This window comes from Microcaecilia unicolor, chromosome 3, assembly GCF_901765095.1.
Source record: "Microcaecilia unicolor chromosome 3, aMicUni1.1, whole genome shotgun sequence".
NCBI classification, from domain to species: Eukaryota; Metazoa; Chordata; class Amphibia; order Gymnophiona; family Siphonopidae; genus Microcaecilia; species Microcaecilia unicolor.
In genome coordinates this window covers 276,514,290-276,533,353 of record NC_044033.1, presented here as the reverse complement: position 1 = coordinate 276,533,353, position 19,064 = coordinate 276,514,290, and the positions used below count along the sequence as shown (strand labels likewise).

The 19,064-nt window shown below is 42.4% G+C and overlaps 1 protein-coding gene across 1 annotated transcript in view; it reads left to right on the top strand.

Moving 5' to 3' along the window:
• MAP3K4 (mitogen-activated protein kinase kinase kinase 4) overlaps nucleotides 1–19,064 on the top strand; it is a 540,168-nt gene that overhangs the window by 294,803 nt on the left and 226,301 nt on the right. The window contains 4 exon segments of the mRNA XM_030198101.1: nucleotides 9,528–9,604; nucleotides 9,606–9,631; nucleotides 9,634–9,684; nucleotides 9,687–9,790. Of these exon segments, the coding sequence (XP_030053961.1) occupies nucleotides 9,528–9,604; nucleotides 9,606–9,631; nucleotides 9,634–9,684; nucleotides 9,687–9,790 (258 nt within the window).

The window sequence follows — 19,064 nt, the reverse complement described above, 5'->3', positions numbered from 1 at the left end:
TTAGAAATTTGAATGCAAGTCTAAGAAGATACTTCAACGCAATATGTTGATTTTTGCGATTTTGTTAAGCAGTATATCATCAATTAAATTTGTAAGATATAACAATAGTAAATACCGCACAATATGAGATATAAGCTGAAGTAAGCATTTTATTTTTATTTTGCTGCTTATATAACAGTACAAAAGCAAACATTTGGGTTATAATGAAAGGGTTGAAGGGGAGGGAGGGAGAAAAGGATAAAATATTGATGATAGACTTTAATGATGTATAAATACAAGTATGATGTATCATTTAAAATGTCAAATTTAATGGCTGTGTTTAAAATGTTGACTCATCAATAAAAAACTGTTGAAACATAAAGCTTTCAGTTGTAGAACTCTGGAGGCTCCACTTTTACTCCGCACCATGTTCGCCAATAACTGTCCTACCTTATTACCAAATTGGAATAGTTTATATTTATAATAAAACTGGGACTTTACAGCTCTCTGATGCAGCAATTCATTGAGTTCCTTCTGCGCGACCAAAAGCAGTGACTTATTCTCAGCAGTAGCATTCCGGCCATATAGCTTCCTATATTTGCGAACCTGCAACTCTAAACGCAAAATCTCCTTATCTCGAAGCTTCCGAGATCTAGCGCAGTAAGAAATAATATCCCCTCGCAATACAGCTTTCTCTGCTTCCTAAAAAAGGGTCGGCTGCTGTCTGTGGACTTCATTATAAAATTCATAATCCGCTATCCTCTCTGTTAGAAATGTCTGAAATTTCTGATCTCCTACTAAATCCAAGGGATATCTCCAAAGGCGCATGCCACCCTCCTTTAAGGGTCTTATCCATCTCAGCCATATCAAGGCATGGTCTGAGACAGCATAAGGCCCAATCTCTGCCTGCACCATCTGCGAAAAGAGAGGGCTTGAAACAAACAAGTAATCTATGCGAGACTGGGACACGTGGGCTCTGGAAAGATGAGTAAAATCTCTATTCGATGGGTGTAAAATATGCCACACATCTACAAGGTCTAATGCATCACAAAGCAGGGACAAGGCCCGAGCACCCCCTCCCGAACCTCCAGCACCAGAGCCAGATCTATCAAGCAGAGGGTCAACCACTAAGTTGAAATCTCCTCCCATGATAATATTCCCCCCTTTAAACTTGGTTAATGTGGAGATTAACCCTTGAAAAATTTTTTTATCAAACACATTTGGGGCATATACATTACAGAGCACCAATTTCTGGCCTTCGATTTCCACCTGAGCCACAATATAACGGCCCTCCAAACTCATTATTGTGGATGTGATCTTAATTTGCAAACCTTTCCTGAAAAGAATTAGTACCCCGGCCTTCCTCCCTACTGCTGGAGCCTCTAACAAAGATCCTACCTAGCCTGTCTTAAACTTTAAATGCTCTTTTGATGACAGATGCGTCTTCTGCAATAGAGCTATATCTACTTTTTGTCTCTTCAGCGCTTGAATCACTTTTGTCCGCTTTATGGGGGACGAAACTCCCCCAATATTCCAAGAGACAATTTTAAGTGACTCCATCGCACCAGAAATCTACTATTAACATAAAAATGGTTATATATTTGATCAAAATGAGAGAAACCTCCCCAACCCCTGAGGCTCCCCTCTTCAATCTCCTTTGACTCTGTCCCTGAGAACGAAACTCTTTCAGATACCTCCCTCCGCTCCTATCCCCCTCCCCCCTTCCCTACCCTAGAACTACTCCATAGTTCTACCATGGCTTAGATCACGCGAGCTCCCCCCTCCCGCCACCCCCCTCCCCGCCACCCCCCCTCCATCTGCCACCAGTATTATACCTTCTTGATGGAAACCCACAATACCATAGCACCAACCCCCCCATTAGCCCGCTGCTCATTCTTAACCCATATTTATACTGCAAAATCCTCCAGCATTAATTAACACAATAAACCCCCCCTCTCCCTAACATAGGGGACCCACCACCTTTTTTTTTCCAGTAGACCAAATTTTACAAGCCATGCCCACCCCCGTTAAATGTAGGTCTTATGTCCCAACCAAACAGTCAACACTTGAAACAGTAATAACAGGCACATTGGAGCCCTTCCTTCCACTCCCCGGTTCCTTAGCTTGCTACCACACTCCGAGCGATTAAATTACCAAACTTTGTCCCCACATCATGGTGTGCACACTCCACTGTAGCTTCCAGGAACCATCATCCTCAATGTTCCAGCATGGTCTCCCCGGACGCCCGTTCAGACTGGACCTTCAGCAGCCAAGTCCCGCTTTACAAACTGCATAGCCTCTGCCGCCGCCGAGAACATGATCTGTTTCCCATTGTGCCATATCTTTAAACGGGCCGGGTAAAGCAAAGCAAATTGGATTTTTTTTGCAAATAGCTGTTGACACACCTCACGAAAAGCTCGCCATTGTAGAGACACTCCAGCTGAGAAGTCCTGGAAACAGCGCACAGTGTTATTTTCATACTGTACAGTCCCAGCCTTCCGAAAGGCTCGAAAAATCTCTTGCTTGTGAGCAAAGTTGAGGACTTTGAAGATCACAATTCGTGGGCGCGGGTCTTTCGGGTTTCCAGGTCCCAGCCGATGAGCACGCTCCACTCTTAAGGGCCCAGCTAGTGATTGCAAGTGTAAAATTTTTGGTAGCCAGCTTTCTAGGAAATCTCTCAACTCTGAGTCCTTGATCTTTTCCGGCAGGCCTACCATTCTGATGTTACTCCTGCGAGCCCTGTTCTCCAGGTCTTCCAGCTTGCTCTCCAGCCTTTCCACCTTGCTTGCCAGGTCTTTTTGCTCTTTCCCTTGTTGCTGAACTTGGTCCTCCACGTCAGAGAGCCACTGTTTATATTGGGAGAACTCAGATTGAATGTTCTCCAGCTTAGCGTCAATACCTCCCAATTGCTCCGTGATCGTTTGCAGTTTTAGGTCCACTGACGCTCCCAGCATTGCCGAGACCTCCGCTGCCACTTCCGCTGCCCATGCGGAGCTCACCGACTTCGGGCCTTCTCCCTCTCCGTCCACCATCTTGGTTTCCGCCGTGCGGGTCTGTGCGCCGTCTTTTTTTGCTGTTTTAGCAGCCATCACGCACCAGTTTGCCTCCGCGATGCTTCCCAGCGATGCCCCGGGTTATCAGACCGCCATTATTGTGTTTCCCACTTTTCAAAGCGGCTAAGGTAAAGTTTTTAATTAATGAAAACAGCGCGGGGGAGGCGGGAGCTCAACACGACGACACCCGCTCTCTAGCCGTGCATCATGTGATCCTTCTATTGGACTAACAATACATTTTTTAATTAGCTTTCAAAGGTAGCCCTTCTTCGTCAGATCAGAAATAAGCTAATTTTGATTAGTAACAGCATATCTCACCAGTATGATCCTCCTGAAAATAATTATTACCATCCACTCACTCACTACAACTCACGCAATTCTTAAAACCCCCCATACGAACTCAACATGATACCATTCCCTCATTACAACTCAAGTACTCACATAACACCCACTCCATTACAAACCAATAATAACTATAGAAACCCTCCAACTTCCAAGATACCATCTTCAAAAACAACAACAATCCCACAAAATCCCAATGCACCTAAAATAAGACAACTCATCAAAATTCGCCCATCACTACAAACTGTCAATCCACATATATCTGTCTGAATAGGATATATCAACGCAAGGTCAGTGGTAAATAAAAGCGAAATTATCGCAGACTGGATCACCTCTGACAATCTTGACCTGCTCTTCATCACAGAAACCTGGATCTGTAACTCAGAAGATCCCATCATAAACCAACTATGCCCTCCAAACTACAAAATATCACATTGGCCTAGGAAAGACAAAAGAGGAGGAGGAATTGCCCTCATCTACAGATCATACTTCTCCGTAGAACCCATCTCAGAATCCATTTCAACCCAACTTGAAATTGCCTCTATAAAACTATATAGCCCCATGCTATACGAACATCTAACCTGTATACTGTTTTACAGACCTCCCAACAACTGGAACAATAACTAAACCACATTCATGGACTTTATATCAAACGCATGTGTCAACAACTCCAATATACTGCTGTTAGGGGACCTAAACCTTCATTTAGAAGACTCCAATTCCGCCCACACCCAGGAATGTATAGACTTCCTACAACTATGTGATTTCAACCTTCCTCCAACAGAACCAACCCATACTAAAGGCCACTCACTCGACATCATCACACACAAACACTCCTCAGATCAAAACTTCCTCTTATCAGACATCCGCTGGGCCGCTTCCCCCTGGTCTGATCACCACAAAGCGACCCTATCTATACATTGGCGGAAAAAAGACCAACCTAAACTACCTGACCCTATAACAATCAACACCAGAGGACGAATTGATAATGAAGCCTTCTGGCAACAAATCTACGACAATAATTGGTCAATAAAACCAAACTCAAACCACTTCCTTGCAGAATGGGACCACAGTTGCAAACTTATTCTAGATGAAATTGCTCCGCTACACCCTAAAACTATACACACAAAGAAAAAACCCTCACCTTGGTTCAACGAAGAACTAAAAAACCTCAAGAAACAAACCAGGAAACTAGAAAAAATTTGGAACAAATCAAAAAACGATCTTACCCTGAATGCATGGAAACAAACACAAAAGAAATACAAGAACGACATTAAACGAGCCAAAAGATCCTACTACACAAAACAAATTACAGCCACCGGAACAGACATGAAAAAACAATACGAAATTATAAAGCATCTTTTCAACACGAATTCAGTAACAACGTCACTCACAAATTGTCCATCCGCCGACCAGATGGCCAAATACTTCAGCGATAAAATCATTAATCATTGCAACACAATTTCCCATGATGATACCAAAATCGATATTTTCCTTGATGAAATGGACCCTGACCCAGAAGAGATCCCGGCAGACCGCTACTGGACAAATTTCACCTCCCTCAACACTATGGAAGTATCCACAGCACTATCCAAACTCTCCAAATCTCATTGGCACCTAGATCCTTGCCCCAATTATCTAATGAAATGCCCCAACATGGTTCATTTCGGTTCTCACCACCCACCTAAATTTCCTACTCCAACAAGGCTCCTTCCCCTCCGAACACGGCAGCATTCTACTCACACCAATACCGAAAAACCTCAAGAAACCAGCGAAAGACATCACCAACTATCGACCTGTGGCCTCCATCCCTCTTCTAACCAAACTGATGGAAAACAGAGTGACCTCCCAACTCAACGAATTCATACAAAAGTTCTCTATACTACATGAATCACAATTGGGTTTTCGACCGGCACACAGCACAGAAACAGTATTACTTACCCTCATATCCAAGTTCAATCAAGAAATCTCAACTGGCAACAAAATACTTCTTCTGCAATTCGACCTATCTAGTGCATTTGACATGGTAGACCACGACATTCTCACAAAACTACTGGACAAACTAGGGATCGGCGGAAACATTGTTAAGTGGATAAAAAGTTTCATCACCACCAGATCTTATCAAGTCAAATCAACCTCATCAATATCGTCTGCATGGTCATCAAAATGCGGAGTCCCCCAGGGATTGCCTCTATCCCCGATCCTCTTCAACCTTATGATGATTCCCCTGGCTAAATCCCTATCCAAATCTGGTCTAAACCCCTTCATCTATGCTGACGACGTCACCATATTCATTCCATTCCAATCTAAACTGGATGAAATCTCGAAGAAAATAACTACTGGCATGAACATCCTAGCTGACTGGGCCAACGCTTTCAAGATGAAACTGAACAAAGAAAAAAAACTCAATGCTTAATCCTCTCATCACAACACTCCACTATGCTCTCTACCACCCTAACCACACCCGACATCACAATCCCAATATCCGACAATCTAAAAATCCTAGGCGTAATGCTAGACAACCACCTAACTTTAGAAACTCATGCAAAAGCCAGAACAAAGAAGATGTTCAATATGATGTGGGTATTGAAAAGAGTTACACCATTCCTCCCCCAAAAAACTTTTCACAATCTGGTACAATCAACAGTACTCACCCACGTCGACTACTGCAACAGCATCTTCATTGGTTGCAAAGCCCAAATCCTGAAAAAACTCCAAACCGCCCAAAACACAGCAGCCAGACTCATTTTTGGCAAATCACGATTTGAAAGTGCAACCCCACTCCGTGAAAAACTCCATTGGCTCCCTATCAAAGAACGAATAAATTTCAAAGTCCATACATTGATCCACAAGATCCTCCTTGGAGAAGCTCCAAGCTACATGAACAGTTTGATCGATCTACCAGCCAGAAACAGGACCAAATCTTCTCGAACATTTCTCAGTCTTCACCTTCCCAATTGCAAAGGTCTCAAATACAAAACCTACTACGCATCCAACTTCTCCGTTATAGGCAGCCAACTCTGGAACGCCATACCCAGACACATCTGAACAACCAAAGAACACCTACCCTCTCACAAGCTGCTGAAAACCTACCTCTTCAAACAAGCCTATCCAAATGACCCAACTTAATTCACGAACCTAATCCACACCACTAGCACTATCCTTACATTAAACCCTCCCCCACATCTCTTCCTCTTGTCCTGCTCTATACAATTATGTTATTTCTCTGATACTTTATATCAGACATTGTAACTCTGTACCATACTTTGTAAACCGCACTGAACCTGCATTGTAACTGTACTATACTTTGTAAGCTGCACTGAACCTGCTAACAGCGGGAAAGAGCAGGGTATAAATGCTACAAATAAATAAATATAAGTGAAACAACAAAGTATTTCATTGACAGTCTGAAAGGATGAGGGAGGGGTGGGCTAGGTGAGAAACAGGGCTGAGAGGATGGGGGACAGGGAGATATGCATGGTGATCAGAGGGTGACAAAGCAGTGAAATTTCATGGTTTATAATGGGCTAGAAAACCCAGATCTTTGTTAAGTCCTTTCTGGTGCGTGTCAAAATATTTAATCATTTTGACTTCAAAGGTCTTGCGTTCCTGTATTGTTTTAAAGTTTCCTTTAAGTATTCTCACTATAAAATCATTAGTACAGTGTTCTCCCAACCACCCGCCCTGCCTCCCACCACCGGCTCTGGCACAGACCGTGTAAGTCTGACCAGCACTATCTCCACCTCCCAACCACCAGCCCTGCCTCCCACCACCGGCTAAGCTTCTTGGGATCCCTTCCTTCTGAGCAGGATTCCTTTATGTTTATCCCACGCATATTTGAATTCCGTTACCGTTTTCCTCTCCACCACCTCCCGCGGGAGGGCTTGCTGGCAGGTATCACGTTGTACAATTTCCTTTGATGAGGATACAGATAGTATGATCCTTGAGAGGACTTTAGAGGTCTCAGTGGTGTGTTAAGGGCTAACTTATTCTTTAAGTACTCTGGCCCATTTTGTCTGAGGACCTTGTAAATCAAACATCGAGTTTTAAATTTAGCCCTGTAAGGTACTGCTGCATTCCGACTTAGTTAGAGCTCATGCAAACTATTTTTGGGTTGAGCAGTGTACAGGGCATTACAATAATCTAGTGTTGATGTTACCATGGCATGGACCACTGTGGTCAGACTCATCTTATCAATGTATGAAGAGAGATTTCGTAGCTGCTTCAGGTGACAGAGACAATTTTTAAAGGTTGTTTTGAATTTGTGGGATCACAGTGAGTGATGAATCTAGCAGTATCCCAAGATGCCTGAACTGTGATTTTAGAGGGAGTTCCTACTTCCCAAAAGGTATTTATTATGTTATGTACCCAAAGAATCTCTGTTTTGCTAGGGGTACCTTTACTAAGCTGCAACAAAAAGTGGCCTTTGCATGCCCTTATATGGGTTTTTCCTGTGCACTAAGGCCATTTTTACTGCAGCTGTAAAAATGGCCTTTTTGTATTTTTTTCCATTAGTGGCCATACACTAATGTTTCCATTAACCCATGACCATTAAAAAATTTTATCACATGAGCACTTAATGCCACCCATTTTTGTAGGCAGCAAAGGCTCACATGGTATTCATGTACTAACTAATTAGCACACAGTAATGTAGCTGCACTGATTAGCATAGGAATGCTCACTCTCCACCCTCCCTGACATGCCCCCTCAAAAAAAAATGTAAATACTTTTTAGTGCACAGTTAGCATGTACTAATTTGGCAGTTTCCACAGAATGCCATTTTAAGCTGCATTAGATGTATGTTAGCATCTAATGCAGCTTAGTATAAGGGCCCCATAGTTCCATGTTTAAAGGGCAAGGTGAGCCAGTCCTGATTTTACTCCTTGGGAGATGTGTAATCCTACTTTTCTTAAAGAAATCAATTGGGAAATTGGAAATACAGCTACATATATGCTTTGGTGCAGAGCCAGAACTGACTCAGCTTGTCCTCCTACACATTGGGCTGTATTTATGAGATTTTAGGATGTTTCCCACTCCAAACTACATAATTGATCAGCTTCATTACAATATGCATGATCCTCACTAGCTCTTTATTAGTATATAGAATTGCTCTCCTAATGTCACCAGCATTTGGACGTGGGCAGAGGAAGCACAGCACGTTTGAGTTAAGATCCAGTTGTTTCAAGGTGACAGATGTTTTTTTAAAGAAAAATATTTCTGTGTAAATTAACATTTTGGAGTTTAAAATGCATCATGTTTGTTAAGTCCCTATAAGATTATATAATGTATGAAAGCAATTGAAAGGCACAGATTAAGTTGAAAGTTTGATTTTGTTTACATGTTTCTGTGAAAGCAATAACAACAAAACCTAGAAGATTTGATCTAAAAAAGCAGAGCTCTGCTGGAGCAGTGAGATGAACTCTGAGATGGTGTATAATCAGCTGTTGGGTATATTGTAATAGAGTGAAAATGTATTTCTAACTTCCTATGTGTATTGTCTAAACCAGAGGTTTTCAACCCAGTGCTTGGGGCACACCCTGGTAGTCGGGGCTTTTAGGATATCCTGAAAAACCTGAGTGGCTAGGTGTTGCCCTGAGGACTGGATTGAAATATCCTGAAAACCTTGACTGGCTGGGTGTTCTTTGAAGACTAAGTTGCAAATCCTTGGTCTAAACTTACAACTTCCTAGACAACTGAAAGATGTGTGATCTGCTCCATAAGCACTGTGAACAAAAAGCCATGTATTGAACAGACACTCCATGGATTCTGAAGTAAAAATATGATTAGAAATTTGTGTCCAGAAACGTTTACTATCAAGTTAAATCTCTTTTTCAGAGTTTTGTAAGGGAGGGCTTGAGTGTAAGATAAGATAAGATCACAGAAGTCACTGATCTAGTCCTGGTTTTGCCTTATTTCCTTGGAACTGGAGCTTATTTGCGTTTACATTGTGCTTTCAGCCCAAGCTTCTTGGGAAGTTGAAAACAAAGCAATGTCAAAGTTGACAGCCAGGTAGAAAGAAAAGCAATTTGGAAGGACATATAAATTGAGAAGGACAAAGGTGGTGACTGAAGAACAAGGGTTTTGTGGCATGGCATCCAATGTTGGGGTTTGAGAGCTGATATTAAGTGCCCTGTTTTTCTAACACTTTTGTAGGTGCAAATTCCGGGGTTAGACAACTTGCACGTGTTTGTCCCACATAACCTTTCGAGTGAGAAGTCTGTGATTTGCAGCTGTTAATGCGGCTGCAGGAAAAGACTGCTCAAAGATTCTGAAGAAGTTACATATGAAGCCTATTTACTTATGACAAAGCACAGGATAAAGATCAAGTACTGGAGGACAGGCTGGGTTCATGGAATGGACAATCTATCAAAGTAGTACCTCAAGTGGAGACCACTGATACACTAAGAAGTATGCAGGTATGATTCTTTCATGTTTTTAGAAGTTTACATATGATTTTAAATCCATGTGGCTTTATTGAAGTCTGACACTCTTAAGAGTTCAACTATCTTATTTTGGGGTTTTTTTTTTTCTTACATTAGGCTAATAAATAGAATTTAAAAAAAATGGCTAGGAATCCTCCTCAAATGATTTTTGTGGAATGCATTTGTTCCAAGTAAAAAGTGGGATCTTGGGAGAGGTGGGGGTATGCCTAAATTTGATATGGCTTGATAGTCTCACAGGCTGCAATCGATGTAGTTGGTTTGCAGGCTTTTATCATTTGCATGTAGCTATTTATTCAGGGGAGGGGCAAGGTGCTGATATAAGGTCTTGTTGGCTGACAACAAAATGTTGAGCTGCAGCTTGCATGCCCCGAATTGCTCATTTGCATGGGTTTTGCTTGTATAGGGTCAGGTATAGGTAATTGGCATATGAAGAGACGTCTACACTTGCACCCTTAGAATACTCTGACCAGCGTTCAGCAATCCAAATGAAATGCAGTGAATATTCACATGAGCAAGTTCAGTTGGGATATGTACCATGCTATATGTGTAATCCTTCAGCATGCAATTTTTCAAATAACTGTAGTTGTTATAATAGAACATTATATATTATGTTTCAGTATTCACTCCTTCAAATGCAAATAATTTTGTATGTTGGATATGCATTCATGTCTGCTTCTAAGCAATAGTAAAGTTAAATAGAATTGGGTCCTGCAGCAAAGTGGATCAAATTCAGCCAGGGTTAAATAATTTGACAATAGAAATTCTGACTTACCAGCCAGTCACATACTGTTTACATTTTATGGAGGGAACTATATAATTAGCTTGAAAGCTTCATGCTGTGTCTGCTGTGGAACTTCTGATGTCACAGATGGAGAACAGCAGAACTTTGATCCATGGAACAGTGGAATTCATGTATTACTGATGAACGAGAGACTATTAGATCACCCAAACTAGAATGAAAGTTGGCTACACTCAGAGTTCAGAAGTTAAAATACTTCAAAAAAGGTGGGAAACAGGAAGGACATCCCTTATCCCATTGCAAGCTCACCGTAACTCAGATATTAGCCCTCTCCTCAAGTCACTTCACTAGCTTCCTATCCGTTTCCGCATACAGTTCAAACTCCTCTTATTGACTTATAGGTGTATTCCACTCTTCAGCTCCTCAGTACCCTCTCCACTCTCATCTCTCCCTACATTCCTCCCCGGGAACTCCGTCACTGGGTAAATCTCTCTTATCGGCACCCTTCTCCTCCACTGCTAACTCCAGACTCCATTCCTTTTATCTTGCTGCACCATATGCCTGGAATAGACTCCCTGAGCCGGTACGTCAAGCTCCATCTCTGACCGTTTCAAATCTAAGCTAAAAGCCCACCTTTTTGATTCTGCTTTTAACTCTACCCCTTATTCACATTGTTCAGAACCCTTATTCATCATCCTTATTTTAATATTCCCTATCTCTTGTTGCCCTGTTTGTCTGTCCTAATTAGATTGTAAGCTCTGTCGAGCAAGGACTGTCTCTTCATGTTCAGGGTACAGCACGGCATACGTCTAGTAGCGCTATAGAAATGATGAGTAGTAATAGATATTCAGGAGTGGTTTGACAGTGCGGCATGGCTGTTTTCATCTACACTGTGTAGAAGATGCCTGGAATAGGATTGAGGTGCTATAAAGCAGAAAGAAAGTCATTGGTGACAGAAGCACAGCATGCAGTTGAATGGGCAAAGAAGTACTCAAATGGAAAAGCTTGATTAAAATAAGCCTTTAATGCTTTTTTTTTTAAAACCTATTAAAGGAGGGTTCCAGATGAATATTGAGTGACATCCATTCCACAGGGAAAGTGCAGTAATGCTGAAACATGAGTGTCTTGTGCCGTCAAGGCCAATGTGTAAGGGAAGGTGATAGTAAGGAGATTGGAAGATCACAGATTGTCCAGGAGTATAAGGTACAAGTGCCCTATGAAGGAAAGAGGGCAGACCAGTTTAGAAAATGTAGGGAGCAATTTGAATGGGTCTCAAAAAGATACCGGAAGCCAGTGTTCTGCATACAGGAGTGTCCACTGACCTATCACATTTCTTTGCACCAAATAGTACTTGACTGCAGCATTCTGAATGAGTTGTAGTGATCAAATTTCAAACCTTGTTACAAAGAATTGCAGTAATTCAAGCAGGAAACAAGGGCATAGATAAGATGTAGTGCTTTTTTTTAATATAGGAAACATCTAACAGAACAGATTATCTAAGTTTAAATGGAGAAATACTATAAACATTAAATGTGCATTAAGGGCTACCCCTAGAATCTCTATGAAGTCTTTAAATAGAATTTGTGTTCCCTGAATTGTAGGCAGTTGGGGAGCGGTAAAGTGCACATACTAGGAAAACAGGATGGCATCTATCTTTGAAAGATTCTGTTTGACTATTTGCAGTAGTCATTCTGCTATTTTATCAAGTTTCTGGGATATTCCTAAGGGGAGACCAGGATAAGGGAGGTCCCAAGAAAAAAGGAGCTGCGTATCATTTGTATATGTGAAAAATGCGATCCCAAGGTATTGAATGAGAAGGGCAAGAGGGGTAGAAAGCTATGCAAGAGAATAGGACCGAGGACTATAACCCTGTATGACCCCACAACGGACAGTTTATAGGGAACAGAGCAGGAACCAGACTGTAAGACTTTGAACAATTTGCGCTGCAAGTAGGACTGAAACTATGTGAGGGACAGTACCTGAGACTTGGAGATCAGAAAACCTATGAAGTAGAAGAAACTGATAAACAAGATCAAGATCAGCTGAGAGGTCAAGAGCCAGAAGAACCTCTTGACCCTTGTCTTGATTCATTTAAACATAGTTTAGCAGCGCACATTTATTACTGTACTGAGGGCAGAAACCTGTTTGCTTTGAGTGCAAGGCATTTACTTTTTCCAAGTGTGATGTCAGTCGTCTTACTACTAACTTCTTGCTGATTTTTTAAAGGGAAGATTAGAAATTGGGCGATAGAGGGATAGTAGTTTTGGAATCTTCAGAGTGTGGGTAAATGACTGCCTGCTTCTAGGCAGAGGGAAAATAGTACTAAATGTAACCCAGTGGGTTTATATTTATTTTTTTTATTTTCCTGGGTTCCCAGAGATAGTTGGTGGTCAGTGCTGTGACTCCAGAAGCAGTTCTGGATTTCCTACATGGAGCTGCGCTGTCTGCGGCTTGCCCCAATGCTCTGAATGTTGGATAAAAGTCTGTAAATGTATTTAGATGTGTGTTTAAACATGTGAAAGGTGCGCTGTGTGTGTGTGTGGTTTGATGGCACCAATGATTGTGGGATGTTTTGATCTGATTGTATAGAAATTTTATGGGGTTTTGTCTGAAAGTATAGCTTTTCTATTATTTCCTATGGAAAGTTATTTTCAAAAATAGAGATTGTGAAAAATGTTAATAGTGTCCATGATGCAAACACCTGTCTTCTGACACCTTATGGCCAGCAGAGTTTCAGCTGGTGATCAGAGGACCAGTGTCCCTTGGCAACAGCTTGCCAGGAAGTGGAGAAAGGGTCTGAAGACACTGGGAGAGTTAAAGCTGTATTGGGAGAGCTGTGAGTGCCTCCTGACTGGATTTCTAGGCAGAAATGGTGTGAAAAGTAAGTTTTCCTGTGAGCTTTTAAATTCTGAATACAGGTGAGAGGTTGACAGTGAAAAGTGTTGGATTTGAGCAGAGAAAGGAAAGTTCGAAAACTGATTTTTTTTGTGTTCTGTTTAAGTATCTGGAAAGGGAATTTCTCTGCCAGTGTTTAGTGCTGAACACTGGCTGGATGCAGGTGAAGTGTGCTGAAGGTGATTTGAACAAGGAGAAAGAAAGAAGAACAAAACTGGATTTTGTTTGTTTGTGTTCTGTTAAAAGTTTTGCAAGTTAGACTGTAGAGAGACCATGATTGGTAAAACAAATTTGTGCAAGTATCCCAGTTAAGCCACAGGAAAACTGGTCTCCAAGCTTAAGGTTCACATGCTGGTGCACTAGAGTGGAGGACTCATGAACTTTTGGAGAGGGCAAGATGCTTGAGAGCTGTGGGACTCTGCGTGACTGCAAGATCCAATGAAGAGTGCCCTTCCTTAGTTAGGGAACTCAGTACAAGAACAGAGAACTATTTAAGGTATACAATATATTTATTTGTTAGTTAGCAAGCCACAGTATCCCTGAATCCAGCTAGTGCTGTTCCTGCTGTTAGTCAGGAAGGTTTTTTTTGTTGATTTCATTTAAAGGGTGAGGCAGTAGGTTCCTGTACTGAAAGGAAGATCCTGAGCTCCAACATACAAGGGGGAAAAGAACAAAGGACGTGCTCCAAGAAGGGCCAAAGATAAGTCTCACTCTCTGCAATAGGACACTGCAACAAGGACACTGAAAGGTCACAGTTACTGACTTACCTGTTGTGGAGATGAATCTGGGGTGTTCACACCTAAAAGACAAAGTAATTCAAAAGAATGATTCGTTGAGACACACAATATAAAGGAAATTTATAGATGGAGAGAGAACACATAAGATACTTTGGTTAATACTTGTCTGTTGGTTTCACTGTTGTTCTACTGCTGCCCTGTAAGAAAATAATTATGCTATCTAGTTTATGTTATAAATGTATTTGTATGCTACAAAAGAACCTAATGTGTAAAGACATCATTTTTCCATACCCCAAATTTGGGTTAAAAAACAACTGGTAACTTGTACTTGCCATCTGTCTGGTTACTGGGTCTTAAATCCTTTTAGTTTTCTTTCCCTTCCATGGCCTAGGACTTTGGAGGCGAGGTTAGTTTAATTGTCTCTGAGCTCAGAGGTGAACTGCAGGCTTGAGGTTTTCGGCCACGGTAGTAGTAGAGCTTGCAGGGGCCTTCTGGGACGAGGAAGCTACATAAAACTGGTGGTAACAATGGAGTAGAGCAGGGTAGGGGCAACCTCTGTCCTCATGGGATGCAATACAGTCAGTTTTGGGGATTTCCTCAATGACTATGTATGAGATCTATTTTGCATGGCACTACCTCTATGTATGCAAATAAATCTCATTCATATTCATTGGGAATTCCTGAAAACTCGACTGCGTTGTGGCGCTTGAGGACCCCAGATTGCCTACTAGAAGGATAGGAGAAATGCAGGATGAAATTTATTTAGCAGATGGGTAGGAAAGGGATGGTGGTGCAATAGAAGACCGCAACTTAGAGACCACATTTTCAACCTCACAGTAGTAGACCTATTGAGTGAAGAAATCCACTGGACAGCCACAGATGACAGTTCCCCAGTCAGAAGAGAGGGAAGCTGGTTGGGAAGGGTCAAGGAAGAGATACTTAATAGTGGGTGTCAGGTGAAGACCAAACATCAGTTATTTTGTTGAACAAATGCAACAGCTAAAGAATCAGCAGTGAGATTAGCAGATGCTGATGATACAGACAACAGCACATACAGTTTTCTAACTAGGCAGGATGGATTAAGATCTTGGTCCAATAAAGAAAGTAGCCCTTTTCACTGGAGTAATATTGGTGTTATTCGATGCATACTAGAGCTTTGAGTTAGCCATGTTCAAGCTGACAAAACAGTTTCTTCATTAAGAATTGGCCTTGGTGAATCCAAGAATATGACTGCTTGGACTGTAATGTAAGTTCTCTGTGGACACAGTCCAGTGCAGACACAGTGGTTTAGCTTCGTCGCTGGCTGCTGGTCCGGAACTGCCCTCTCAAACTTGACATTGTTTTCAGCCAATCAAGCCGCCGAGATCTCCTTCCCAAGTCGAGCAGTTCAGGTGTCTCCTGTTCAAAATTGTCAGCGCTGCTCAGCGGACAAAAGCCCTTTCACTGCGTTAAGGAAAAGCCATGACTGCGCTTCAAATTTGATATTTTTTGGTTAGAATGAAAGAGATTTGTGCTGTCGTAAAGGGCCTATATTAGTTACCGGGAGGTTTTCAAACTTCTGGCATTCCCAGCACTTCCAACTTGGCGGGCTGTCAGACAGCACTCTAAGAGTCTCGGCACACAGGATACTAAGGGCACCAGTTCACTTCCTTCATGAAACCCTTTAGCATAGCCTCCTCCTCCTCCTCCTGTTTATGAAGGCAGACCGGTTTCATCCCACCAAACTGTTAAAAATGTCACAAAAGTTCTAATGCATCTATACCTCATATGCAACCCCTCCACCTACATGAGACCTCAACCTGGTCTTGAACTGCAGTCTTATTGCTCCATTGAACCCTCTAGCATCAACATCCTTAAAATGTTTCTCACATTCAAAACATTATTCCTAGTCGCCATCACATCAGTGAGAAGGATCAGTGAAGTTAGGCTCTGGTCCGTTATCCACCATATACAGCTGTTTTCCTGCAAGGTGGTCCTTTGTACTCATCCCACATTTCTCCTCAAAGTGTTTTCCCCTTTTTTCTTAACCAGGATATCATCTTTCCGGTCTTCTTCCAAAGCCTCATTCTCAAACGGCAGATTCCACTCTCCATACTTTGGATTAAAGAGGCGCATTCTATTCTTGACAACGCACCAGTTCTCCCCAGAAAGTCATTGCAACTTTTCCGGCATGACCCATCTATCTTGGCATAGCAGTTTCCAACTGTACACTTTTCCATGGATAGTGGACTGCATATCTTCTGCTATGAACAGGCAAACTTACTGCCTCAAGAAGATTGGGGGCTCATTCTTTTGAGAGCAATCTCAACTTTGACAGCCTATCTAATGGGAGTTTCATATACAGAGATTTGCAAAGCAGTACATAGTATTATTTATTATTACATTTATATAATACAACATAATAGAAAGAGCAATGAGAAAGAAAGAAAAGAAAAAAAATAGAAGGATCGGTGTCAGCTACTAGGTCCCATACTCAATCTAGAACCAGAGGCAGTGTAAAGTCATGGCGGATTTGCCAACGTCAACACACGTCATTCCCGCTGGAGGTGGTGGAAACGAAAACGGTAACGGAATTTCAACATGCGTGGGATATAAACATAAAAGAATCTCTGCTCAGAAGGAATGGATCCTAAGGAGCTGTAGACGAGATTGGTGGCAACGCCGGTGGCGGGAGATGGTGCTGGGCAGACTTATACGGTCTGTGCCAGAGCCGATGGTGGGAGGTGGGACTGGTGTTTGGAGGCAGGGATAGTGCTGGGCAGAACTATACGGTTTGTGCCAGAACGGTGGTGGGAGGCGGGGCTGGTGGTTGGGAGGCGGGGATAGTGCATGGGCAGACTTATACGGTCTGTGCCCGGAAAAGGACAGGTACAAATCGAGGGTAAGGTTATACACAAAAAGTAGACATGTGAGTTTATCTTGTTGGGCAGACTGGATGGACCGCGCAGGTCTTTTTCTGCCGTCATCTACTATGTTACTATTCTATAAAAGTGTATGCTGGTCCCCCTTACCCTGTAAGCTCACAAATTGCCTGCTGCCTGCTGCCATATGGGCCATATGGGCCAACCTGCTTTCCATCCAGGTTTTAGCTATTGACATTTTAGCAGCCAGGATCAACGTGTGAGGTTCCAAACTTGTCCTCGCCATCCGGAGCCCATTGGATGCCTGTCCTCAGGAGGCAAGCCCTTTTATCGTTAGCCCAACAATGCCCTGTCCACTTTGAAACATTTGTCCAAACCATCTGCCAGAAAAGTTCCATCTCCGGACATTCCCACCAAAGATATTCAAACTTCCCCCCACCCCTACCCACACTGCCTACCAACATATGTGTGAAATCTTGTCATCTGTTTTCCCACATTGTACAGGAGTACAATATGCTCTGTGTAGAGTTTGGAACTGAAGTTGGTTATATTGGTAATTTGGGTACATTTATGTGCATTTAGATAGGCAATTTCCCCACTCTTCTAGGGCTGACCAGGGTTCCCAGCCGGTCCGCCCATCGTCTCACTGCCACCTGTTGTCTGGGCAACTGGAGGCTCATCAGAGCTTCGTAAAGACGAGAGAGTAATCTGTGACGAGAGCCAGACTTGAACAATATCACCTCTAGCTTAGTTGGCTCTCTATGCAAATTCACTCTAGTGTCTGGCCCTAGTAAGAAATCCCTACCTTGAAAATATTTGATAAAATGGGATTCTTCTGCTTTTAAGACCTCCTGCAGGCTCCCCTGTGCTATCAAGGACCCCCTGGGTGAAGAGATTTCTACAATAGTGAAATCCCACCTGGTTAAGGTGATATGGAGCAAGTACCCAGAGAACCAGAGCTGGTATCTTTCAAAAGATCTGTGCGGATAGTAATTCCCCCTACCTTACACAATTTCTGCAGCCCTATCCACTCCCCCCTAAGTGTCCCCAGAAATACATGGAAATGGGCATCCGGGGACAAACCAGCTGCACCCTTGTTATCCACACCACCAACTCGAACAGAGAGCAAAGATGAAAGAAGGGACTTTTCCAGAGGAACCCATCTAAACATCACATCCTCCTCATAGTGCTCTCTAAATAGTTTTAATCACCTCTGCAGGTTGGTACCCCACCCCACCCTCCCTCTTATTTTACTTTATTTGGATTTGCTCACACCTTTTTCAGTAGTAGCTCAAGGTGAGTTACATTCAGGTACACTGGATATTTCCTTAGTAGTTGCAAGTCTCCCACTCACTCTGGGTCTGCCAAACCCCAAACAAAGTTCCCTCCACATCTGATCCCATTTCTTAAATTGTTAAGGAGTGGAGGAGTGGCCTAGTGATTAGAGCACAGTCTTGACATCCAGAGGTGCCTGGTTCAAATTCCACTGCTGCTGTTGTGATCTTAGGCAAATCACTTAACCCTCCATTGCTTCAGGTACAAACTTAGATTGTACTCACCTTGAGCTACTACTGAAAAAGATGTGACAAAATCCAAATAAATAAGAGGCATTTTTAATGGCAGCTGCACAAACAGAAAGAGAATTTTGGGAAGGACCATCATGCGCAGCTACCTGTCCCCATCAGGTCAGACACAACGGCTGCTAAGTGTCTAGTTTATCATAATTCAGGTGAAATAAATCAGCAGTCCTATTATAGATGACAGTGCCCAGAATCTGAAACCCGTTGGATGCCACTCTAAAGGGGAAGTTAGAAAACTTTGAAGGAACCACATTAAATAATAAAGTCTATGTCTTCTCAGTATTAATTTTAAAACCCGAAACTGCCCCAAATCGTGCCAATTCTGTCAGAAGGTATGGAAGGGATTGTTGGGGTGTGTGATATGCAAATTAAAGTATCATTTACAAGTAACATAATCTTATGAGGTTCTCCTCAAACCACAGTAGGGGCAAAGGC